Raw genomic sequence first — 26,129 nt, 5'->3', positions numbered from 1 at the left:
AATAAATAAAACCTTAAAAAATAAATTTAAAAATCATAAAATTCCCTACCCTAAACAGTTAAAAAAAAAAAAGGCGCAGTGAGCACAGATTGGAGTGATGGAGCCTCAAGCCAAGGAATGCCAGCAGCCACCAGAGCTGGAATATTCTCCCCTAGAGCCTCCGCAGGGAGCTGGTACCTTGATTTTGCTCAGTGAAACTGATAGGGAATACATTTCTGCTGTTTTAAGCCATCAGGTCTGTGGATATTTATTACGGCAGTCACAGGCAATTAATACATCATGACAGATGTGCATGTCTTAATGCAAAGAAAAGAAACAGGCCTGAGAAGATGTATATCCAAATTGTTGACTGTGGCTCCCTCTGGGGAGGGGAAAAGATGTTCACATTTTGTTTGATTTTCTTAACATATTTGGGTTTTTCACTGTGCTTATAAATGCATGTATTATATGTGTGTGTGTCTTTTCAATAGTAATAAATGCCAAATTAAAAATATATCTAAGCAGAACAAAATTTAGAATCTCACTTCAGAAGGATTATCAGGTAAAGACATCTTACGGGGTGACAAGAATCATCTATTTTATAGAAAAGAGGTTCATTTCCATGCCTCTGAGAATTGTCTCTCTGAAGGATGGTGACTGAGCATTTATCCACTGGCTTTTGTCCCCTTTGGGCTGAGGGTTGTCACCAAAGGTATTAACTTCCCCTGTGCCTCCCTGCAGAGCAGGGAAGAAAGTAGAGAGTGAATCAGGCTCTTGAGGTGGGAAGCTGGCAGTGTGCAAAGGGATTGTCCACTGTGGGGACGGCTGGAATCCACTGGAGGCCAAGAGGACCACAACATGGGGCACCAAAAGCATCTTCTACAGAGAGAAAACTCCTGGAGCCCCAAACAGGGAAGAACCCCAGAACTGGAGCCCTTCTCGCCAGCAGATTTGCAGTGCCCTAGGCCAGGGAGTGGTGTTTGTCCCTCTCTGAAAACCCCTCTTACCTGAGGGCTTGTTTCATATGGAGCTTCCTGTGTGGCAGGCACCGTGATAGTCCCAAGACACAACAGCAAGTGAGCCAGTGTCCCACCTGTGTGGATCAACAGACTTTAAATGATCAAATGCAGTGAAGAGTAAAAGGGTGTGCTCAGGGAGAAGCAGCGTGTTATGGAGCTCATAGCTAGGGCATCCAGCCCACTGAGGCACCTCTGTGGAAGGCTTCCCAAGAGGACCCAAAGAATGAGACTGGGGAGAGAGGGATTTCCAGGCAGAGGGAACAGCATGTGTGAAGTGGAGATAGAGAGGATCTGGCACTGTCCAGGAATTAAAAGCAGTTCAGCATGGCTGAAGCACTTCAGGCATTTAGACTTTCTCCAAAGAGGCTTTGAGGGATATAACCGAGTGTGTGGAGAGTGGATTGTAGAGGAGCAGGAGTAGAGGGAGAGACCAAATAGATGTCCTAGTAAAGAAGGGGGTGCCTCAAGCCCAGGTAGACACAGAGTGGCCAATGAGAAATGAACTGATTCCAGAGATGTATAGGAGGAAAAATTTGCAAGACTTGGATGTATGGGGCAGAGGGAAGGGTGGAATGGAGATCAGGCCCAGATTTCTGGCTTGGGTATCTGGGTGGATGGTGCTACCTTTCAGCAGATTGGAAACAGAAGGAGGGGCATGTTTAGAGGTGGGGGAGATGGTGAGAAACCATATGAAGTATGAGAACATCTGGTTGACCTAGTGATCCCTTCCCCTCTCTATGACTCCTAGAAATCCCACTGTGATAGGTAGGCCACCTCTCTTGCGGCTCCATGACACTCTTGAAGGGTGGTCTCTTGGGGGTGTTAAGTGGCCAGCATACCTGGAGGCTGCACTCAATTCCCACAAAGCTAGTGAATAGATCTTATGAAAATGTACAGAGGGAGGAAACTCTTAGACTTCCCAGAGCTGTTTGGGTGCTATGGCTCCAGACCACAGAAGTTGGAAAAAGTTGGTTGTTCTGTGGCCTGGCCTAGTCACTGCATTCTGTTAAGACATGTTCTTTACTTCTTAAAAATGTGCCACTAAGGCTGTTACTATGAACATGGCCACATCAACTCTGCATTCTTGCCACCGTCTCCAGGAAACCATCTGAAAGCAACAAAGAGAGTGGAAGACAAAATGCAAACTCCTTTTTCCTTTTTTTGAGGCAGAGGAGAGGATACACGAAGAACCTACTCACAAGCCAGATTTGCAGGAAGCAGCCTGGTCACGAGTTCATATTCACCTCAGGCCCCTCTATAAGCACCTCTTCCAATTGACTTGTCTAACTCATAAAAGGAGTTCAGCCTCCATACAGAGACACTGTAAGGAAAAAAGGGAACAGTGAGCAGCGAAGTTGATGAACAGATTAAGGTCAGTCACCCTGAAATAGGTGAAAATTTTGAGCAATCGCTTCACTCTGAATTTTTGAAGCTTAATGAAAAAATACACTCTATGAAGAAACACTACAAAAGAAAAATGCAAGAACTCAAGAAAAAATGGTACGATAGCAGGAAGAAGTGAAATACAAGCTGGAAAGAAATAGGGAAAAGTAGAAATTAATAGGTAAAAATTAGAAAGTACACAAGGATGAGTGAATATTGGGGGAAAACACAATCAGCCAAATAGAATATAGAAATAAGAAAAATGAACAAACTGAAATGAAAATGGTTAGAAAGGATTAGAAAGAAGATAAAAGATATACACAGGACAAAGGAGATCCAACACATATGTAATTCAAGAGCCTAAAGAAAAAATAAATAAAATAGTGGGATGGAAAACATATTTAATATTCAGTCTAAGAAAACCTTGCTGAAATGAAGTATTTAAATCCACCTTTCCTAACAAGGTATATTTTGCCCAGAAAAATTGACCCGGGAAAGTCAACACTGAGATATATTCTATTAACATCACTGGACTTCAAAGAAAACAAAAGATCACCTCACAGCTGTCAGAGTGGCTCTTGTCAAAAAGACAAGAGATAACGAGTGTTGGCGAGGATGTGGAGAAGAGGGAACCCTCGTGCACTGTTGGTGGGAATGTAAATTGGTGCAGCCACTACAGAAATCAGGATGGAGGTTCCTCAGAAAACTAAAAGATGATTCAGCAATCCCACTTGTAGGTATTTATCTGAAGGAAATGAAATCAGTGTCTTGAAGACTTATCTGCACTTCTATGCTCATTGCAGCATTATTCAAGATAGCCAGGATATGGAAACACCCTAAGTGTCCACTGATAAATGAATGGATAAAGAAAGTGTGTGTGTGTGTGTGTGTGTGTGTGTGTATATATATATATATATCTCACAATATTATTCAGCCATGAAAAAAAGAGAAGGAAATCCTAGCATTTGTGATGAAAGGAATGAACTGTGAGGGCATTATGCTAAAGGGAATAAAGCGGACAGACAAATACTATATGGTACTATATGGTTATCACTTGTATGTGGAATCTAAAAAAAATGTCGAACTCATAGAAAGAGAGAGTAGAATGGTGGTTGCCAGGGCCTGGGAGGGGGCAGGGGAATGGGGAGATGCTGGTCAAAGAATATGTAGACTTTCAGTTATTAGGTGAATAAGTTCTGAGGATCTAATGTACAGCAGGTGACTGTAGTAATGATACCATATTGTACACTTGAAATTTGCGGAGAGTAGACCTTAAGCATTCTCAACACACACACACAGAGGTAACTAGGTGAAATGATGGGTGTGCTGAATAAATAACTTGATTGTGGTGAGCATTTCATAATGTATACACAGATCAAATGATCACATTATCTACTTTAAATATATACAATTTTATTTGTCAATTATACTTCAATAAATCTGCAAAAATGTAAAGAAAAAGAATTCTTATGGCAAGAAGAATTCTTACTGGTGATCATTTCATAATGTATACACAGATCAAATGATCAAATTATATACTTTAAATATATACAATTTTGTTTGTCAATTATACTTCAATAAAGCTGGAAAAAATGTAAAGAAAAAGAATTCTTATGGCAACCAGGCAGGATACAAGGTCCCATCTATTCAGTGGAGTAGGACCCACAAGATGTTCGGAGAAAGAAGCTGTGCCAAAATTTTCTTTCTAGCCAAACTTCCTTCAGGTATGAATAGTATAGAAAAATAGTTTTGAACATGCAGGTACTCAGAGAATTTTGTTCCCATGGGCGCTTCTTGAGAAAATTAAAGGATTTTTGGCTTTAGTCAACCAAGAAATAATGAAAAACTAGGGCAAAAGGAAAGGAGTATTCAAAGAATGTACTTCCCTGAAGAGCTAAGACCTGAACAAGTATTGGACTGATGGGATAGACTGTACAAGTTTTATATTCTAACAATATAAAAATGATACAAATATACAAATTTAGAAGGAGAATAAGGAAAAGGTGGGAGAAAGAATAAACATGCTATTGATTAATAATAGTGGAGAACCAAAGAATATCATTTAAAGCTGCCAAATATAGGAGAAATGTAGGCATATTTAATTGTACAAAGGCAAACATTAAAATGAGAATACAAGTGATTAATATTGAATATAATGTTGAATAGCACAGGAATGGTAGGGGACAGGGAAGAGGACAGGTGCTCATTTTATGATTGTTCTTACTAGGGGTTCAGAGCGACTGTTTAAAGAGCTAGACAACTAAGGGCATACAAGCATCAGGTATATACCACAAACAAAATAAAGGTAACTGAAAACATAGTGAAAGAATTCCAAATTATAAATACAAAAAATATGCCATAAAATTTAATGACAAACAGACTAAACATGTATAGCATATCAACTAACATAAATGGACTAAACCTACCTAGTGAAAGAACACAGAGCTATTTTGGTGGAAGTGTGTGTGTACATATGCATATGTGTGTGTGTATACGTGTGTGTGGGTGTGTGTAGGGAGATACAGAGAGCACGAAGTCCTCTCTTAAACCTTTATCGCACGGTAGACCATGAAGCAACCCTCTGGGCAGATTTGAAAACCATTGTTCCGGCCCATCTCCAGCAAGCAGGAGAGAGATTCCAGATGAAATCCAAGTTTTCAGATCCCACATTTACAGGGAAGATCTTTTCTAGGCTTTGTCTCCCTGCCCCGTGGCCCCGGGGGCCTTGACTAAAGAGGGAGGAAGTCAGAGCCCCGTCCTCGTCTGAGCTGCCCATTGCTGTTCAGCATACTGGCCCCCACCCTACCCTGCCTCAAGCAGGGTGTTCAGGGTTGGGGCAGCACGGCCCTGGGACATAGACCCACCTGCTGGTTCCGGCAGCGTAGGCACCTCAGAGTCTGGGGACGAGGGGTGGAGAATTTGCTCTTCTGACAGGTTCTCAGGTGATACCGATGCTACTGGCCAAGGAACAACATGTTAGAAATCACTGCCCCAAAGCGTGTCCTTGCCAACACACGTGGAGCTGCTGCTACCACATGTGTGCTAAGAAAGGCCGGGGCACCCAGCTTCCACATGAGCAAGTGGGGTGGGCAAACGTGCCTGGGCAAGGACTTAGTCACATGGCCACAGAGAGGCTGGGCAAGGTCGTCCGTAGCTGGGCAGGCCTGTGCTTGGAAAAGGGAAAAGCCTGTCTGTGGGAGACAGTTGGAGATCTACAGAGTGGGCCCTAGGTCTCACATGGAGATGAAGACAGGGGCCAGCACTCAGGAGTGAGGGACAGATGTGGAAAGAGACACTTATGGTGCTTGGTGACTGGTGTCATAATAGCGGTTTATTCAAGGGCGAGAAGCCGGGGTCCGACTGCAGGCATCAGCGAAGGCTACCCTGGGAGGCAAAGCGAGCTCCGAGCGGGAGCGCCGCTGGCTGTGGTTGCTCGTTCCTCCCTTGAAGGCAGCGAGGTGTACTCCGCCATCTCTTCCCTCTTCATATACGCAAGATGTTCATTCACTGTCCCTGTTGTTTTGTGGATTGGGTCTGACATTTCCCCAGGTCTCAAACTGTCTTTTTCTGTCCATCCCTCAGGCGTCTTGGCTCTGGAGAAAGCTGCGTGGCAAGAGGCGGTTGGTGATGGCATTCTGCCTCTTGATGACTCTGTCTGTGGTGACTGTCACCCGGTTCCCCCCACAGCATCCAGCTACTGGCCCAGACCTTGGTCCCATGGAGCCCCAGGAGGTCACTGGAGCCCCTGGCCCCCACAGCCGGCAGGGTCTGAGCTCCAGCTGGAGGCAGCGGGCAAGAGACCTAGGGTTCTGGAGAGGCTGGGCCTTGCCTAGGAATCCCATCCCGGTGTGTGCTGAGGGGCAAGGGCACAGAGGGACAGTGGACAGAAGCAGCAAGTCCCTGGGAGAGGACAGCAGGCATCCAGGGAGGGTCAGGAGGGACATTACTTTGGCCTCTCTAGGAGATTTGAGACTCACTACCTCACGTCTTGTGCTCCTGAGGGACGGTGAGGTCAGGGGTCCAGTAGGCAAAGACTTGGGTCCCCCCTGGCATGAGGATCCCATCAGAGAGGCACAGAATGAGACCGGCACCCTGGTCGGCCCTGTCACAGGACGTGGCATGACCGCTTTACAGGCTTGGAGAGCTGCTGCTGGACTAACCCTCCGGCCCCACCCAGTGGAAGGCAGGAATGTGCCAGGAGCTAGGAACGGAGCCGTGACTGGTAGGCGACAAGCAGGGAATCCCACCCCAGCTACAGGGGCTCGTCGGTGGCCGGGCTCTGTCGAGGAGCTGCAAAGATCTGTCTGGTGTGGTGCCGAGACCCCTGAGCTGTTGAGCAGCTTGAGGACCGGTGGGCAGGTTCCCCCGTGGCTCACAGAGCATGATGTGCAAATGCTCCAGCTGTTGGCCCAGGGGGAGGTGGTGGCCAAAGCCAGGGTCCCTGGCCATGGGCAAGTGCTGCAGGTTGGCTTCTCCAGTGAGGGTGACCTTCAGAACATATCTTCTGGGCTCAGCCATCTCTGCTCCCAGGGGCTCTGCGGCCTGATCAAGAGGCCTGGGGACCTGTCTGAGGTCCTGTCCTTCCATGTGGACCGTGTGCTGGGGCTGCGCCGGAGCCTCCCTGCTGTGGCCCGGAACTTCCAGAGCTCCCTGCTGCCCTACCGATACACGGATGGTAGCACCAGGCCCGTCATCTGGTGGGCGCCTGACGTGCAGCACCTCGGTGACCCAGACGATGACCAGAACTCTCTGTCCTTGGGCTGGCTGCAGTACCAGGCCTTGTTGGCTCATGGCTGCAGCTGGCCAAGCCAGGCCCCCTGCCTGGGCATCCACCACACTGAATGGGCACGCCTGGCGCTCTTCGACTTCCTGCTGCAGGTGCGTGGGGCTGGACAAGGCGAGGGTGGAGAGCAGTGGAAGTGTGGGATTTGGGATCCATCGAGAATTGTCCTCCTGAGGATGGGTGGCAACTCCCCCCCCCCCAATCCTTGTCTTTTGACCACCGAGCACCTGTTTTTATTATTTTTCTGCCTCGGTGTTTATTCATCCAGTGGTGTGCTGGAATCAGCTCACATGGGCTCATAAGAGCCGATTCCCAGAGTTTTCAGGAATTTTGTGACCCGGTTGAGAAACACAGGCATTATTAAAAATGAGATAATATCAACTAATACTATAATAAGTTATATTAGAAGAAAGATAAAAAATACTCAGAACTCATTAATTCCTAATGATTTCACTATATTTTACTGTTACCTGTACTTTTTAGGTTATTTGCATCTGTATAGTAAGTCTTATGTAACGGGGAGCTACTGCACGTCTCCTGTCAGCTCGGTCTTCAGTCATGCTGGTTGCTGGAAATTGGCGGGGTGGGGGGGCCGTATTTACACCATGGGAGTCAGCAAGTGCTGCAGGTCAGGACTCTCCACTACTTCTGAGAGCTAGTTGTTAAACATTTATCAGCACATCGCTGTTGATAACATCATGTCCTTGAATCAACAAGGATTCCAGATGGTTACCTAGTTTAAAAAAGAAAGTACATGTGGAGAGAGGGAGAGACACATGAGGATAAAGGGACGATTCTTGGGCACTGAAGAATGAGAAAGAACTCCAGCCTCAAGGTCATCTGAGGTCCCTGCTCTGCCAGAAGTTAACCCTGGAGTTTCTGGGACCCTAGGGAAGGATTGGGCAGTCAGGGCACAGGGTTAACGGGGGGGACTGCAGGCACTGGCTAGCCGTTTACAAACCGTAAATAGTGTGGCTGTTCTCGGGCCTGTGCATTGGATGTCAGCTGTGGAGACACATGTGTGGAAATGTGTCCAGAAATTAAGACCAAAAAAAGTAAAAAGCTCAAAATAGGCGGATTTGTGTACTAAATGCCAACTGAGCCAGCCACCATTTCTGTAGGGATGCCTGTTGAGGAAAGACACCAACATGAGCCAACTGGGGTGAGTGGATGAACCACAGGACAGGGTTCAGGCAGCCACGGGCTGATATACTGTATTTGGTCCATACAGGGTTGGGTCACAATGTGTTTTTAGAAAATTCTTAGATAACATGGAATACTTTGGAGATTTCCCATAAAAATCCAGCTTCCTTTGAAACACTGGCTGGTTTAGTAACATTGGGCATCCATTCCCAGATGGCAGTAATCAGCCTGAGCTGAGGAGCGATGCCTGCTTCAGAGGCTGCCTTGCCTGACTTTTGGGCGTAGGCCCTGCCTCCTTATTTTCTAACATCCGCCTAGTGCCGCACCCCCAGAACCGTGAATGCCACCTGTCAGCCGGTGGATGTTTGTTTCCAGTCAGTGGGCTAGCTGGTCTCCTGAGGTACTTCCAGCTCCTCCGGTCTATGTCCGCAAAGGCTGCTTTGTGGAAAGAGGAGTGCGGAGCCTAGTGGTCACATGGGCTCTGGCATCAGACAGACCTGGGCTTGAACCCCCCGCTCCCAGACCCCTTCCTGCTGTATGACCCTGAGCAGATACTGTGCCTCTTGGAGAGTCACTGTTCTTACATCTAAAATGTGACTGGATATCCTGACCTCAACCCCCTTGGGTTTGACCATTATAATACGCGGTAGTTTCTAAATGCCAGCACCTGCACCTGTGGGCTTGCCCTGGGTGACATGTGACAGGCTAGATGCTGGGGCGCTAACACTCTCCAGGTAGTGTGACCAACCACCCAGGTTGGGAAGGAGGAGTTGCTCAGACCGCAGGACCTGTAGTCCTGGGCAAACAGGGAAGGCCGGTTATCTGCTTCCGGGAGCAGCCTCTGGTGACTGACGGGAGCCGGGGTATAAAAGCCCCGGCTCCCTGGCTGGGGTAGCTCTGCAGTGCGTGGTCTACCTGTCTCGCAGAGTCCCTTACCAGGATGGAGCCCTGATTACTCACAGTGGTCATTGCTCACCCTCTGTGTCCCACGTCTCTGCTTCCTGCTTGTGTTTTTGGATTAGCTTGCAAAAAACAAAAAAAAAAACACTGCTTTTGCTTAAATCTTTGTCTCAGGGTCTGTCTCTGGGGGAGCCTGGCCCATGTCAGATGATAACAGGGACCTTGTGTGGTTTCTGCATGCAAGACTGTTCGCGTCATACAGTGCCTGGAGGGTAGCTCGTGTACGATAATAAGCAGGCGTAGTCCCCGAAACTTTATAGAAATTAACTCATCCAATCCTCATAGCAACCTTACAAGTGAGATACTATATTTATCCCTATTTTAAAGTTGAGAAATTAAGGTCCAGAGAGGTTAAATTACTTGCCCAAGGTCATCGCTGCTGGACCAGAGACAAAGCCTGTATGGTCTGACTCCAGAGCTCACCCTCTTAATCACAGAGTTACTATTCAGCTGGTCATGAATGAGTCAGGAAAAGGGGACTCTTGCAGGAGTTCCCTTGGAGCCTCGAGATTGGAGGCACCTCCTTGCAAAGCCCCAGTCCAGCTGATGTGCACACAGCAGTTTTCTGCTCCACACAGAGCCCCCCTGTCCATCTCCCAGAGTTGCTGTGTGGGACCCTTCCTCAGCTGCCAGGCCCTGTTGTGGGGACGGAAGCCTCAGCAGCCGAGGCACACGCAGGCTGGGTGTGTGGTCAGACACTGGTTGGCTGGCCTTGTGCCACCTCTTCCTTGGTTTGCTGAACACCAGTCAAGTCAAACACCCCGTCTGGCTGGTGCTGCCTTCCTAGAAGCCACTAGCAAGTCAGAGGCGAGGTTTCAGGATGTGGGTTTCCCAGCACAGGATCCCGAGGTGCCTTCTGACTGGGAACTGAGTACTCACTCCATATACAGCCCACTGTGTGGGACGCTTGCTCGTTTGTTTTGTGTTATCCAGTATAAACCCTTGCTTTTTCGTGTTTGTGTATCAGAAATACCATTTCCCCAACACAAAATACAGAAGCACCACACACATACACATTCCTTGTACTCCCCACAAATCATGCCCGTGCTTTGCAAATCCCCTCTAACACCTTGTATTAGTTAGTGATGGCTGAAATGCTAACAAACCTCTCCAAAACTCCATGGTTTAAAATACCAGCTCTTTATTTCTTGCTCCAGGGTCTGTGGGTCAGTTGGACTCAACTGAGCTTAGCTCCAAGCTGTGGTTTGGATTCAGGTCTGCTTGCCTTCTCATTCTGGAGCCCAGGCTGAAGGGGCAGCAGTACCTGGGGCAAACTCTTCTCATGGGACATGGAGAAGCCCAAGAACTCAACCAAACTGCTAACGCACATTTAAGGCCTCCACCAATGTCACTTTTGCTAGTGCTCCACTGACCAAAGCAAGTCAGCGTTAGGGAAGGGAAGTACAGTCTGCTCAGACTGGAAGGGGGAGAGGAGCAAATCTTTGTTGGACAATAATGAAATCAGTTACCTACACCCAAACACACACGTTGCACACTTATACACGAACCTTCTGTGCCCCCATATGCCACAGCCAGCCACACACGCATACCGTTCGCCTGAACCATATGCCCACGTGTACTCCATATGATGCCCAACACTGCTGTGGGCAAGTGGAGCTCAGTCCTGCTGAGACCATCGAGAGGGTGTGTAGAACATACACCAGAGTTGTCTCACCTGAGGGCCAACGCTGGGTTATTTACCCACTAGCTCCCAACCGTCAGTGACTGAGACTGCTCGGGAGGGCATTGACCTCCCGGCACTTGTAGCCCGGCCCGTGTGCTGGCCAGCCAAACCAGATCCTTCAGCCAGAAAGGGGCTAGGGCAGAGAGCTGCAGCACCTGTTGTAGAGAACCATAGGTATGCACGCGAATCATGGGTGCCAGGGGAACAGGGGTGGGATACTAACCGCATCGGCAACTCCTACTGAGTAAGTCGAGAGCAGGTTTCGGCAGGCCGGTATGACCAGGACAGCGTTTGCCGTCAATACGCTGGTTTCTCTACGAAAGATAAAGTACTAATTGTGAGTACGTACCATCCCACCCAATCCAGGCTGCGTCACAGGAAGAAGTAGGACCAAGAGCAAGTCCCCCACTTCTGAAGAGATCAGTGAGAAGCTGGTTCTACTCAGGTGGACAGAATGGGTGGGAGAGTATGTATGTGTGTTTGTTGGGTGGGGCTCACAAAACTCTGCTCAGTGTCTGGGTCCACTTGCAACCACGGTTGCATTCACTCTGGTAAAAGGTAGAAAGTCTTTCTCTTGGGATGGTGATGATGGCACAGCCCAGCCACGGTCAGAAAGAGCTAATGACCATCACATTCACTGAAAGCCAAATCCAAGCTGAGAGGAGTTGTGCCTGGGACCCAAGGGGGCCTTCAACCCAGAGGCCAGAGTGAGGGCAGGAAGTGCTGGGGGGGTGGGCACATTTCTATTTTTTCTCTTCTATTTTATTTTATTTTTTTAAGATTTTTATTTATTTGACAGAGAGACAGCCAGCAAGAGAAGGAACACAAGCAGGGGGAGTGGGAGAGGAAGAAACAGGCTCCCAGTGGAGCAGGGAGCCCGATGTGGGGCTCAGTCCCAGGACCCTGGGATCACGCCCCAAGCCGAAGGCAGGCGCTTAACGACTGAGCCACCCAGGCGCCCCAGTATATTTTCTCTTTTAAAGGGGCTCTTTTCTCACACCATGCTTCCTTTTAGAGGGCGTGTCATTGGCTAGATGGTGGGTGAGATGTGAAGATTTCAGACAGACTGGGAGTTGGTAATGTTGGCTCATGGAAGTCTTTCTGCAACTTCTGCTTACAAAGGGCCTTGACATCCCCGAGAGTTGAGATCCCAGGAAGCCTCACCTGCCACCATCCTGGCCCAGATCATCGTCTTTTCTTACCTGGACTAACACAACAGCCCCCAGATGTGTCTTCCTGCCTCCACGTATGTCCCCTCCAATCCAGTCTCCTTACAGAAGACTTCCCCCAGGCAGACCCTGAGTCCAGGATTCCAGTGAGGTGGTTGATCTGGGGGGATGATCTCAGGAAACACCTGAAGGGAGGTAGGAAGTGAGATGGGAGGGCAGATAGCCAATAAAGGGCATGATAGCAGGCAGGTCACCACGTGGGTGACTGGGGCTTAGTTCCACAGGAAAATTTCTGAGAAATGGCATAAAATACATGCTCAGAATCAGCCTACCAAGAGATAAGGGACTCAGGTATTTATAGCTAAATATTCCATCAATCTTTGGTTGAGGGCTGCTCCTAGAGGGATGGATTCCCTGGAATTTGGAGAAAGCCTCCACACAAAGCCATATAGCAACTGGGAGTTGGAGAGTGAGCTCTGAAGTTCATAGAGATGTGTTCAAACACAGAGAGCACGCTTCTTCTATGATCTTAAATCAGATCGTGTCACACTTCCCCATTAAAATAAGGTAAGGCCTTCTCAGTGCCCTCAATATCAGGTTCTTCAACGGCCCATGTTCTTTGAGGATCTTCAAGGATCTGTCCCCAGCCCCATCTCTTGGCACCTGGCCTTGGTCAGTTTCAAACACACCCGGCTCCTTCTGGTGCAGGGCCTCTTGCTTGGACTTGCTTCTGACTCCTCCTCCCCAGGCTTTAGCTCTCCAGACCACCCCTCATTGTTAATTCTCTTTCTCTTTCATGGCATCCTGTCTACTCCCTTTCTGATTCCCAGCACAGTATGTAAATATTTTATTTGTTCATGTATTTATCATATGTATCTGTCTCTGTTCTCTTCATCACCACATCCTTAGCACCTAGCGCAGAGCCAAGCTCTTGGTTCAGTCCTAGATAAGCACTTGTTGAATGAATGAATGAGTGGTGAATGAACTTCCAGGGTCTCTGTATGATTTCCTGTCTAGGTGTTGCTGTGTTTTGCTTCCTCAAACACCACTTCTTCCTCTAGACCGAAAAGAATCCCAAGGCTTTCTACATAGGCCTTTCTTAGAGGGTCCAGAATAGAATCACAAAGGTAGAAAACAACTTTTGTCTTGCTCCTGTCTCTGGCTGTTAATTAACTTACACTTCCAGGACAGATGACAATGTCCTTGACTACTGTTTCAGCACCTTGCATGTGCTAATTCATAAAAGCCCTTGTAGGAAGTAAATATTCTTAGCTTCATTCTACACATGGGGAAATGAGATTTAAAAGAGCTAAGGAACTTGCCCATGGTCACAGCCTTGTTTCATCCAGTGCAGTCTGGCCACAGAGTGCAATGTCTTGCCCTCTTTGCTATACCTAGCTGGCTCTAGAAAAAGTATTTATTGAGTTTTTTCTTGGTGGGACGGGCCCATTTCCTTCCCAAGGAGCCTGTTTTCAGTTATTTGTGATCCTACGTGCGTTCCTTATTTTGAGTCCAAATCTATGTGTATCTCCTCTGGTTTAGTCTTCCTGGGACATCAGGTGTTCTGTCCGTTAGAGAGGATCTCAGATCTGTCATCACTGCCGACCTTTCAGGCTTCCAACCAGAGACATGACATATCAGAGTAGCTACCATTTATGAAATACCTACACCTTTCTGGCAATGTCTGACCCAAACCACACACACGAACGTCTTTAAGTCCTACAACAGACCCAAGAGATGGAAGCTGTGTTCCTCCCCATTTCACAGACGGTGTAGCCAACTGTGGAGGACTGAAACACCTGCCTGGACACGGGTGTTTAAAGAGTGACATTGAGTATCTTTACACATATTTAAAAGCAGGACCTCAATCAGGGTGAGGTGTGAGGGACATACTTCTAAGATGATCCCCACAGTTCCCACCCCATTGGCATTAACTCCTGCCCTTCAGTATGGGTGAGACCTGCAAATATGATGGACTAGCACTCCAATGATTAGATTACCAATCACTTAACTTTGAGTTGATCAAAAGGAAGATTATCCTGGATGGGTCTGACCTAATCAGGGGAATCTTTCAAAGGAGATGCGGTAATCTAAAGAATTTCCTGCTGCCTTCAGAAAGCAAACAGCCATGCCATGAACTACCTGGCGGAAGGGGAGGCCTCTAGGAGGACCCTGACCCCGGGACCTAGTCTTACAACCACAGGGAGTGGTTTCTGCCAACAACCTTGAGGAGCTTAGGGGATGACCCTAAGTTACAATGAGAGGCGGCTCTCGGCTGACACCTGGAGTTCAACCTGGTGAGACCCTGAGTGGAGAACGCGACAAAAATGTGATGGACTCCTGACCCACAGAAACCATGACATAATAAATGGGTTCTTTGAAGCCGCTAAGCCCCTGGTGATTTGCAATGCAGAAATAGAAAACGAATTTATGAGCCCAAGGTGCAAACATTTTAAGGATGGTCAGCACCTGTCCTGCATGACCTCCCTCAGTTTTTTCAGCCCCACCTTAGTCCTGTCTCTGTTCGGATTTTTTAAACTTATTTTTTCTTTAATTGCGTGTTCATAATCTTTGCCCCCTTTTCTTTTGGGTTGTTGGTCTTTTTCTTAATGATTTTAAGAGCTTTTTATAGATGAAGGCAATTAGTCTTTCTTTTTACTGTATTGTAATATTTCAGGTTCAGTTGTCATCAAACTTTGTTTATAGCCTTTCTGCTATGCAGAAATTTTTTAAATGTTATGTTGTTAAAATTAGCAAGCTTTTCTTTGATGACTTCTAGGTTGGTGTACATTTTAAAAGGCCATCCTCACTTCAGGGGTATTTTTAAAAGTCTCCCATGTGTTTTCATCTATCTTTGATCCATCTGGAAGTTATTTTGGAGCAAGAGATAAGATGCAAAACAAGGATTTTTTTTTTCAGATGGCAACCCAAATGTCTCAGCACATTTGTTGAATAATCAACCTTTTCCCCAATCTGAAGTGTTGCCTTTACATATAGCCAATTTCCATATGTATGTAGGTCTATTTCTGGATTCTTTTCCGTCCCAGTAAAGGTTCTGTCTATTTATGTGCCAGAATCACAATTTTAATTGCTGTGCTTTATGTTTTATGTTGATAACTAGTAGGGCTTGGTCTTCCTCATTGCTCTTTCTTAGAAGTTTCCTGACAGTCTTGCATACTATTCTCATAAGACATATAGAGTCAGCTTGTCACTCCTTCTCCTTCCCAAGTCCTTTTGGGATTTTATTGCGATCAAATTAAATTTGTGTGGACTATAGAGAGAATTTACATCCTGAAATATGAAGTCATTCTAGCCAAGAATTGGATATTATTGGTTCCCAACCCACTCTGGACCTTCCCAGGCATAATCTGAAACTGGCCCCTACACGCAGAGGGCAGTGCGAGACTGAAGAAAGAGACTGACTGCTCCAGGTTGGTAGGTGGTAGGTTTAATAAACAAAGAGAACTGATATCCAAGGCTTGTCTTGGCCAGCAGCAAGACAGTGGATCTCTGCACCCACCTACCAGATCTTAGAAGTTTATAAAGAGGCCTTAACTGGGTTCAGTCACATATACTGTGCAGATGTTCTCAACACCACATCACCATCTCAAGACTGTGACCTTGGAGCAGCCTCTGGGAGTAGGAAAGGCCAGCAGAACCCACATTCCAAGGACTAGGGAAGGGGCGAGAGGCCTCCAAGTGCCCAGGTCCAGCTCTTGGGTCAACCAGCAGTCACGTCTTTTCAATGACATTCCCCAGCAGATATGTGTCTCCATTTATTCACGTTCCTCAGAAGCATCTTGATGCCTTCTTCACTTTCATGTGGGGTTATTCCCAAGTAGTTCATCTTCCTGTGACCATTGAAAACGGGATCTTTTCTTCCATTATATGTTCTGGCCAGTAGCGCCCAGTCTGAGTGAAGGCTATTATTTCTGTGTATTAATGTGGTCACTGGGCACATGCTAACTTTGTGTTGCTTCTAACAGTTGCTCAGGGTTATATATCCTCTGGGTTATACCAGCGTTTCATCTGTAATGAATGCACTTGGTCTTCTCATTGCCTCTCCCCTCATTACATTTGCTGGCGGCTCCAGGGCAATGGGAAATATGAATGGGCTGAGGGACACGCATTGTTGCTACAGATTTGGGACGGCTTCTGCTACTTCGCCATTAAACATCATACTAGTTTTTGACTGACGATATAATGAGAAACTATTCATAATTCTTGCTTTATTAAGAATTTCTCTTGTCAGGAATGGAGGCAAAATTTTATGAAATGTCTTTCAAGTATCTGTGGGAGAGGTCACAGTATTTGCCCTCTAATGTGTTGTGTGGGGACTCTTGTTCCAACGGTGACTCATCCTAGCTTTCTCGGTTGGAGACTTTTTGCTGTGCTGGATTTATGTTTTCATGGCTGTGGTTTCTGTGCTGACGTTAAAATCTTAGACCGATCTACAGATGTGTTTTGAGATAAGATCTAGCTCTTCCCAGTGCATCTCCTCCAAGCCCAGTAGCCAGTCTGTTCACCCGAATCCTAAACTGGGGCCACATCTTCTGGCCTCAGGCTTGGGGCAGATGCGGCGTCCAGATGTTCCTCCCCGAAGCCTCCAGGAAGATTGTCCTTTGTCAGGATGTATCGGGAACACTCCAGGGTGAGTCCTCAGAGGAAAGTGGGAGCAGTGCCCGTTAACCCACTCCTCTCCCACTCTGACCTCCCCAAAGTAGCCTCAAGAATTCTCTCACCGCCAGTTGGTCGGGGCGGGGCCAGACCATTGCCCTCTCTGGAGAGAGATGCTGCCACCCTGTGGCAGTCTGGTCCCCAGGCAGCGAGTCGACCCTGACAAGAGCCACCCTTTCCACCCAGAAGGACCCAGGCCTGTGATTGCTCCCAGCTTGGGAGAAGGTCCCTGAACGGGGGCATGCGCCTCCAGGGACAGCAGGTGGCCCTTCTAGAATCCACCAGACCCAGATCAGGCATTGGCTGAGGAACCTGTCTTGGCCCAGGAGCCTGATGGGTCAGTTAGAGGATTCTGGCCACCCTTCCTATCCTGGGCTGCCCGCCCCTCAGACCTCTCCTCTCCCACAGCTGGACCTGCTGTCCCTCCTTGGCAGACTGCAGTGTCTTGTCTCACCCAGATGTCCTGTGTGGGGGCCACCAAGCCAGGCCTCCCCTGCGATACTTCTGGTGTTGGCATCCCGGGCAGGGAGGTAGACTTCGAGTGATCACAGCCTCCGTGCTGTCAGCCAGCTACGCCCTGCTCACTCGTTCTTTCACTCAGAAAAGCCTCAACGAAGTCTCTGGTTGTGCTAAACAAGTGCGGGGCGCTGGGCCCAGACCGAGCCAGCTCGTCATCTTCGCCAGCAGGGAGCTCGGTAACTCGGGCCACAAAACACGGGTGACACCACCCCCTGACTGGTCAGAGCCAGACTGCTCGGGTTTGACCACCTCCTTGCTGTGGGATCTTCGGCACATGACCCAGTCTCTGTGACTCAGTTTCCACATCTTTGAAGGGGGGATAATAATGGTATTTCCCTCTTGGCTACCAGGAGGGAGTAAACGGGTTGTCGTGTGTAAGGCACCGAGGGGGCTTTACAACGGCTTCAGTGAAAGTGAACAAAAACTTCAGTCCACATCATGACCATGCAACGTTGCAGGGTGGATCAGAAAAGCAAAACTGCAAAAGTTTATCATTTTTTCTTGGTGACTGCTCATTTTTTCCAAAAGGAAAAAAAATCAAATCCCGAAGGAATGTGGGAATGAAACTTAATCTTGGTCTCGTTCGGCTGCTAGCCTGCTGCTGTTGAAACTGAATTTCTCTTCGGTGGAAAAAAATAAGCAGACGGTGTGGCAAAATAATCAAACTGACAACCGGGCCTGGCCAGGCCCTTCCTGTTCAACATTCAAATGGGTATAGAGTTTGAGAAGCCAGGAGTATTGGATGGGCCAATATTCCATGTGGCTTCCTCTGGAAATAGATGGCGCTGCAAATTGAGATCTGCACAGAATGGCCGGGAGACGGGGTTGGGAAGGGTTTGGCAGGAGGAAGGGGGCTTGGCTGGCTGGGCGTCGGGCATAATGTGAAATCCAGAGCAGTTACCACGTGTCAGTCTTGCCAGAACTACCCTGGCATTCACTCTCCTGGCCAGAGAGAACCCAGCAGGTGGTGTCTGTCGCCCAGATCTGTCCAGAAACGAGGCATACCCACAAGAAGAGAGTGGCTACCCTGTTGTAACACTCACTTTATTTCAGACTCTGGTTCTCTGACCTGTAGCACCGGGTGAGGCTGGGGCTTCCTGGTGTGTGTGGGGGCGGGGGAACCCCTGAGATTCCTGGAGGTTTTTGGGCCTGTCGCTCCCAGGGCAGACACAACAGAAGGCCCTTCCACAACAACCACCCCCTGCCTCGCATGTATCGTTATCCTGTGTGGGCCTCAGCACAGTCCCATGGGAGGGGAGTGTCACTGCCCCATTTCGTTGATGAGAAAACTGAGGGGTATCGAGCTTAAATAACTTCGTCAGGTCATATAGCTAGGACATAGTGGAGGGGGGCATGATACAGGCTTCAAGTGGGTTTAAAACCGGTTGGAAGGCTGAGAGGTCTGGAGGCAAGCTGCAGGGCTCTATCCTCAGCCCTGTCCTGGTCAATGCTTTTATTAGCAGCCTGGGTGAGGGCGTTGCCGCTAAAGTAGACTTTCACACGGAGCCCTGATGTGAGTCACCTGCCCATTCCTGGGTCTCGGGATCAGCGCATCGCCATCTTCCACTGGCCACTCCTGGTCCAGGGATGTGTGTGACCTGACTTGGTCCAGTCAGGCTAAAGGGAAGGTTGTTGGAGGAGAGGTTCCTTTCCCCTCTGTCTCTCTGTTTCTGTTTTTCTAATTTGTCCTCTCCCTCCTCCTGCCCCACCCCTGTCCTCCTTCTCTCTGGACATGAACAAGGAAGCACATACCCACAGTGGCCACCTGCAAGCCTCCAGAGACAAGACTGGGATGTTAAGGTCATGGGTGGTGAGTGCAGAGCAGAAAGAAACCCGAGTCCTTACCATGACAATACGGAGCTGCGGAATCTCCAGGCTGCCCTATCTTGGGACTTGCTGCCACAGATGATCTTCATTTTCCTTATGGTTGAAGCTGTTCTGAATCAGGTTTTTCTGTTACTTGTGGCTGTTGTTATCCAAAGCCCAGGCAGCCAAAGCAATGATGGTCCATGTCAGCGGTCTTGTTAGTGGGCTCACTTCATGCACAGGGCGGTGGTTGCCACCCTGGCCCAGCTGGACCAGTCCTCTGGGCTTTGTGCATTGGTCTCAGTGGCGCCTGTGGGTGTCTCTGGCTCACCACCCCTGGAAATACTACCTAATGTGGCCTCACAGAATTCAGCCTGTTTGGGGCGATGGGTCTGGGCCCGACGTGCGACTTCTCCATGTTGAACTATTCAAAACAGAACATGTCTGAGACAGTAGTTGGGACCGTGTAACACTCCCATTCCTGGACGTCTAGTTTGGTGAGGTGGATTGAACCATTTTCTTGTTTGTGTTGGAGGAGATCAATTTTGTATTTCTTCAGAACTTATGTGAGTTTTCCTACAAAGGGATATGGAAGTGGAACAAGACCTTTGGCCAGCGCTGAGCTGGGCTGAGGTGATTGGAGGGGGGGGCTTTGATGAGTACTGCATCCTGGAGGTGACAGATTGTCCCCCTCACCCCCATTTGTGGAGAGAGGTGGCTGCCAGTGGGCAGAGGGAGGCAGGATGGTGGAGCTGGCTCCAGTTGGTCACCATGGCGACCACAGAATAGAGACATGGACCATACCTGCTGCTGCCTCAGTTGTCATGGAGGATGATGGGCTCTGTGTCTTCTTATTCTTCCCCTTCCTCCTTCATAGTTTTGAAAGCTCTTCTCTAGGTTTAATTAGCAAGGTTGAGACCAAATTAATTAGTCTCGTGAAGAGTAATGATGGAGACCTCATTTGACCTCTGTAACTGGCTCCCCCTTCCTGATCTTCAGGGAGGCAGGGCAGGATAACTCAGAGAGCTGGCCTTTGAGCCACGCAGTCCTTGGTTCAAATTCCAGCTATATTACTTTTACATTTGGGTATGTCTGGGGTCAGTGTCCCCATGTGTAAAATGGGATCCTAGCGTCTCCCTTGCACAGCTGCAGTGAGCAGTGAATGAGCTAGGGATGGATGGCAGTGATGATGGTGATGTTTTGTTTTGACACCAATTCTCTACCACCAACTGGGTGTCCCACAATGCAATTCAATTCTGACACTGTCTATCTGGAGTCAGTGTCAGATCCCACAAGTTAAGGGGCTCAGTCCTACAAGACTGTCCCACTTCAGATACCAGTCAAAAGTCCTGGGCTACCCACACTTCTGACCAACTGGCCGTAAATCGAGGGTTCTCATGACCCCCTCCTCAGGTTGGATAATTTGCTACAATGGCTCAACAGAGCTCAGGAAAACACTTCACTTACATTGACAGGTGTATTGTAAAGGATATAAATGAACGTCCTGATGAAGAGGTATATCGGGTGAGGTCCAGAAGGGTCCCAAGCACAGGAGCTTATGTCCCTGTGGAGCTGGGATGCGCCACCCTCCTGACACAGGGATGTGTTCACCAACCCGGAAGTGCTCCAAACCTCATTGTTCGAGTTTTTATAACCCAATCTCCAGCTCTCCTACCCTTCCTGGAGGTTGGAGGGTGGGGTAAAAGTTCCTATCCTCTCTTCACTTGTCTTTCTGGTGACCAGCCCCCATTCTGAAGTTATCTGGGCTCCCCTGCGTCATCTCATTAGCATAAACACAGAGGTGGTCGAAGGGGCTCATTATGAATCCCTCGGGGAAATGCCAAATGTTTTAGGAGCTCTGCGCCAGGATCAGGGGACAGAGACCAGATATATTTCTTATCATACCACATCATCATCATCTCTGAGGGAGACCGTGTCATTGCTTTATGAGATTAAAATGGCCACCGCATTTGCCGTAAGCCTGTGGCTGTTTTGCGTCCTCACCACCACCACGGGGGAGGGAGGTGCCCCAGATCTTGCCAGAGCTGAACCGTGTGGTAGAGCAGAATCACAGAAGGTTCCCAAGGACTGAGAGAGGAAGCAGACCCTTTCGTTCTGTGGGGTTCATCACCAGCTTAGTGCCGTCTGGCTTCCTGCTTCCTCTCCCTGACTCACTCACCTCCACCCTGACTCTGTCCCCTCTGTCCCCTTGGTCTGGATGGTTGCCCCAGCCAGAGTATGTTACCTGGAGCTGATTTCTAGATTCCCGGGCTGGCACCTGCCTCTCCAGTGGTGTTCCCAGGCTTCCTAAATTCGACTAGCCATGGGGACCTGGGTCTCTGTTCTGGGTCCTGCACACACCAGGCTCTTTCAGGAACTGAATTCCCTTTGCGTCCTGAGAGCACCTGTGTGATTCATCATCCTCGTTGGTAGAGCCTAGGGGTCCCTGAGCCTTCCCTCCCCTGTGACCCTGACAGCACCTGGGGATTTAAGATGACTCACACCCTGGGTCCCACAACCCGAGAGGATCTGGAAACCTTCCTAGGATTTGGGCAAATCCCAGGCAGCTGACTGCTGCTTCACATGCCTCGATTTGCCCCACACCAAACCTGAACTCAAAACTCAGCCCCTTTCCCCAAGGCCAGCCAGCATTTCACAAGGGTGGCCACTGCGCTGGAGGATGGAGGGGTCACGGAGGGCACATCTCACACCCTCAGCCTCCTGCTGCTCCCTGCTTCACTTCTCTCTTCCTCTCCTCTCTCTCCTCCCCCTCCCACAGCAACAAATGGATTTTTCCTCTTGTCCCAAGCAAAGCAAGTCCTCCCACACCCAGACCTCTGGAGATCTCACCTTCTGTCGTTAGCACTCATCAAGGTATTGTATCAAACCGGATTTCCTTCCTACGAGGAAAAAGGGTGCATCTCCTCCAGCTCGCCCACCCTGTGACAGCACTGCCTGCTGCCCCCAACCTCACCCTCTCATCCACTTCCTAGCACATCCCAACCTTTTCCACACCACCTCCCCCTTCAACCTATTCCTTCCTGCCTTTCTCCCTCCAGCAAGACCCTCTAACATCGCCCATCCCAGAGGGCTCTGCCACTTCTGTTTTTAGGCCTCTCCGTTCTGGACCTCTTTGCCTTTGCCGCCTACGGCACATAACCTCCTCACGTACGTAGGTCGGGGCTGGGGCGGATCCATGTTTCTATTTAATTCCTGACTCGCAGGCTGTAGCTCCTTCCTTCCGAAGAAAGCTCCTGGAAGCAGGTGAGTGGGGTATGTTATTATGAGAATCCTAGGACATTCTAAAATGTCATGTATGTCATCTACATGTGTGTATGTAGTGGGTGGGAGGCAGAGCTCCCCAGAATTGACCCCACACCATGCTTGAGAACTCCCGCTGGAGGCACCCAGTGGAAAACGAGCCTGTGAGGGGAATGCCCTCCCCCCTCCCTGACTTCGAGTCAGGCCTCGCCGCAGGTGGAAGAGCGGTCCGCTCAGGAGCTGTCTAGACGCTCATTAAAGCACGTTTAGTGCCAAAGAGGGGAGGAATCCCTGCTTAAAGAAAAAGCGGAGTCCTGTGTGGATTGCCCGGGTGGACAGAGGGTCAGCACAGGGAGGCCCGGTGGCCTCGGGCCAGGGTTCGGGGCAGCGCCGTAGATGAAGCCGTGGGTACCGGTGGGAATCCGGGTATGGTATCGCACCTCGGTGCTGGCCCGAGGCGGGAGCCCCAGCTCCTGGCGGGCAGGGCGGGCTGGCTGGAGGAGCGGCGCAGAAGCTCCCTCTCTGGCTGAGGCCCCAACAGCCGCTGAGACTGCCCCCAGCACCAGCCCCCCGGGCCAGGCCGGGCCGCACCCCTCACCGCCTGGCTGTCCTCGTAGGTGCATGACCGCCTGGACCGCTACTGCTGCGGCTTCGAACCCGAGCCGTCAGACCCCTGCGTGGAAGAGAGGCTCCGCGAGAAGTGCCGGAACCCGGGCGAGCTGCGGCTGGTCCACATCCTGGTAGGAGGGCTGCCTCGTGAAGCCGCTGGGTGGTAGGAGATCTCCATCCCCTGTCCTCAGCTGCTCCCCTCTTCCCTGGTAAAAGGCAGTCACCCCGGGGAGCTATCATTTACCCCTGGGGGCAGCTGTTTCACAGATCCCTTAGGAGAGCAGTTTTTGGAGGGAGGAGTCATTAGGCATCAAGAAATAGATGATCCCTGATGTATAGAGGAGGGGCGAGGGGGAGAAGAAACAGAGAGAGGGAAAGCTAGGGTCCTGGAGGCAAAAGTTCATAAGTTAAGCCTAGGGTGATGGAGAGAATTATGGGAAAATACCATGGAACCCTGGAGAATGTATAGGAATGAGGTGCACGGCGGCGGGAGAAGGGAGTAGAAGACACGGACTCTCATTCCCAGCCACACCACATGGTGGGACTGTCAGCTCAGGGCCCCCCAGACCCCTTAACCCTGATAGAATCCGTGGGTGCCGGCTAGGCTGCAAGCTTACCCACCCCTGTCCCTGTCCATCTTCTTGCCTGAGGTCCGGAGCAGTGATCCATCCCATCTGGTCTACATCGATAATGCCGGCAACCTTCAGCATCCTGAGGACAAGCTGAACTTCCGGCTGCTGGAGGGCATCGACCGGTGAGGCTCAGTGGGGTTGGAAGGAGGTTTGGAGACTGAGGCCCGAGAGCCCTGCTGTAGACCGCGGGACCTTGACTCGTGCTCCTGAGCCGCCTGCGGCCTATTAGACAAAAGCTGCTGGATCTGAGCCCTGGGAGGAGGTGGGGAGCTCGGGGAAAGCGGAGGGCACACAGCCAGCAGGCACCCCCGATATCCCGAGGGCCTCCTGGCCCTGCCGAGCACTGGCAGCCTGCTAGGGTCTGGGGAGGCTAGCCCTTCTCTCGCCCCAGAGGAGCCAGCCTGGGGAGCCTGCCTTCCCCGCTCACGCATGGCAGGCGGCGCAGCCTTCTTTGGGCTCTTCCTGGCATTTCCCCTGGGCTAGCAGAGCTGATTCCCCAGCTCCTCTGTGGGAGGGGACCCATCCAGAAGCTCCGTGCCCCACCTGCTTTCACAGCAGAGTAGGTGCAAGGGCTCTCCGGTAATAAGTCAGCCGGCGGGCCGCGGGCACTCTGCAGGACAACTGTGCCGGGTTTGTCAGCCAAGCAATGTCTGTCCGTCTGGTTCCCCCGTCCTGGACGTTTTCTGAGGTCACTTTCGCTTTTCCCCTCTGTCCTGGGGCCCGGGGGACCTCCTGCAGGTTTCCCGAGTCTGTCGTGCAGGTCCTCGCCTCAGGGTGTCTACAGAGCATGCTGCTCAAGTCCCTGCGGATGGACCCCGTGTTCTGGGACAGTCAGGGCGGGAGACAGGGCCTGGAGCGGGTTCTCCGGACCCTGGCACGGCGAGGCCGGGTGCTGCTGGAGCACATCCGGAAGCACAACCTCACGCTCTTCAGGGACGAGGCCTCGTGAGCTCCCCGCTGCCCGGCGGGGGCCTTGCAGCACCACCTGACTGGAGGAGCACCCATCCTGGGGGCCACATTCTCTCGGGTCCCCCCAGCTTGAAGACAAAGGGAAAAGCCAGAAGAAACCAGAGGATCCCGTGGATGTCCAGATGTCCCACCTGCTTGGGACAGTGAAGGTGGTGGGGGGTGGTGTGTTTTCCATCTTCCCACCCTCCTTTCTGCCTTTTCAGCTCTGGCTGTTTACTCCCTTGCACCGATAAATATATTCAAGAATGTTCTATGAACCGCTCCAGATACCATAAAATTGTGCGTCCCACATGCATATGTAGAGTGGACGTGTGCGCGCATGCGTGTGTGTGTGTGTGTGCGCGTGTGTGTGAAGGTTCCCCCTGAAGACACCAAGCCAGAAACTTGTCAGTAAGCAAGGCCCCAAGCTTCCAGCAAGCACTTCTGTGTCCCGATGTGAACAGGTCTGCTCAGCACAGAAAGGCGGACCCATCAACAGTGTGTGGCCGCCCAGCTAGCCCAGAGCACGTGGACCACCCAGGGCACCGGAGGGCAGGGCGCAGCGCTCTGCTCAGCCCGCTCAGCAAAGACATGGTTACCAGTGCTGCCCTCAGCGCAGGCCTCTTCCTACCCCTGGGGTGGTAGCGGGCGGAGGGAGGCTCCAAGCCCAGCTCTGCCCCGTCCTCAGAACCCAGGGTTGAGCCCCGCCCTCCTGGGCTCCAGGGGCCCGCAGGCCTCTCACGGTGCCGGTCCTCAACACGTAGCCCTGCCCTCCCTGCCTCCTGCCTCAGAGGGCCTTTTGGAATGTAGGTACCCTTGCGGTTTTGTCTCTTCTGATTTTCAGAGGACTGGACTTGAACGAAGGAGCTCTGAGTTCAGATCTGGCCTGGGCCACTTCATGGTTAGCCAATGACAAATGTTTACTGAGCACCCGCCATAATAACTGGTAACATTTCCCGAGCGATGACGATGCGCCAGGCACTGTGACAGCGGTTTGTGTGGATCAGAGCATGTACCCTCCCCGCACCCCGATGGCTACGTGTGGTATTAGCATCTCCATCGTGCAGATGAAGCACAGAGGGGCTAAGTAACTTGTTCAAGGGTTCCCAGCTTGTAGGTGGAAGGGTCAGAATTCAAACCCGGGCAGCAGTTGTCCTGAGCATGTCTTGAGCCCAGGAGCACCACAACAGGGCGTGCCCCCAGCCCTCCCCGGTCACTCTGACAGCTTCTCTTCCTCTAGTCCCCTTGGATTCAGAGCTGATGAAGAGGCAGGGCCGATTCCCTGGAACGTGGGGCTGCACACCGCGGCTCCTGCCGAGTGCAGTCACGTGCATCTGGCTCCCTGCCCACGGCTCTTCGCTCGTGAAAGTCGGCTCAGTCTCTGAACCGCGTCTTTCCTGCGAACAGCCACTTCCTAGCTTTTTCAATGAACACTCCGCCGCAGGGCACGCCGCTTGCCCTCTGCCTCCCCCAGCCACTGCCTCTGGAATGAGAAGGATGTGCCAAGCGAAGCAAACAGCTGGGGTGCTGAATTAGGACCTTCCCATCAACCTTAAG

The 26,129-nt window shown here is 50.3% G+C and overlaps 1 protein-coding gene across 5 annotated transcripts in view; it reads left to right on the top strand.

Annotated features, from left to right (window-relative positions):
* The window catches only part of GASK1A (golgi associated kinase 1A), a 121,099-nt gene extending 96,253 nt beyond the window's left edge, over positions 1–24,846 (top strand). For all 5 annotated transcript variants that reach the window (XM_044383326.3, XM_048216039.2, XM_044383325.3 and 2 more), the window contains 4 exons: positions 5,964–7,259; positions 23,001–23,123; positions 23,643–23,746; positions 24,363–24,846. In XM_044383326.3, coding sequence (XP_044239261.1) covers positions 5,964–7,259; positions 23,001–23,123; positions 23,643–23,746; positions 24,363–24,573 — 1,734 coding nt within the window. In that variant the 3' untranslated portion in view covers positions 24,574–24,846. The remainder of the gene's footprint in view (positions 1–5,963; positions 7,260–23,000; positions 23,124–23,642; positions 23,747–24,362) is intronic.
* Positions 24,847–26,129: the final 1,283 nt, after the last annotated feature.

The sequence above is a fragment of the Ursus arctos genome, unplaced genomic scaffold (assembly GCF_023065955.2).
Source record: "Ursus arctos isolate Adak ecotype North America unplaced genomic scaffold, UrsArc2.0 scaffold_20, whole genome shotgun sequence".
Taxonomy (NCBI): Eukaryota; Metazoa; Chordata; class Mammalia; order Carnivora; family Ursidae; genus Ursus; species Ursus arctos.
Note: the sequence above shows the minus strand (reverse complement) of the source record. Positions and strands in the feature narration are given on the sequence as shown.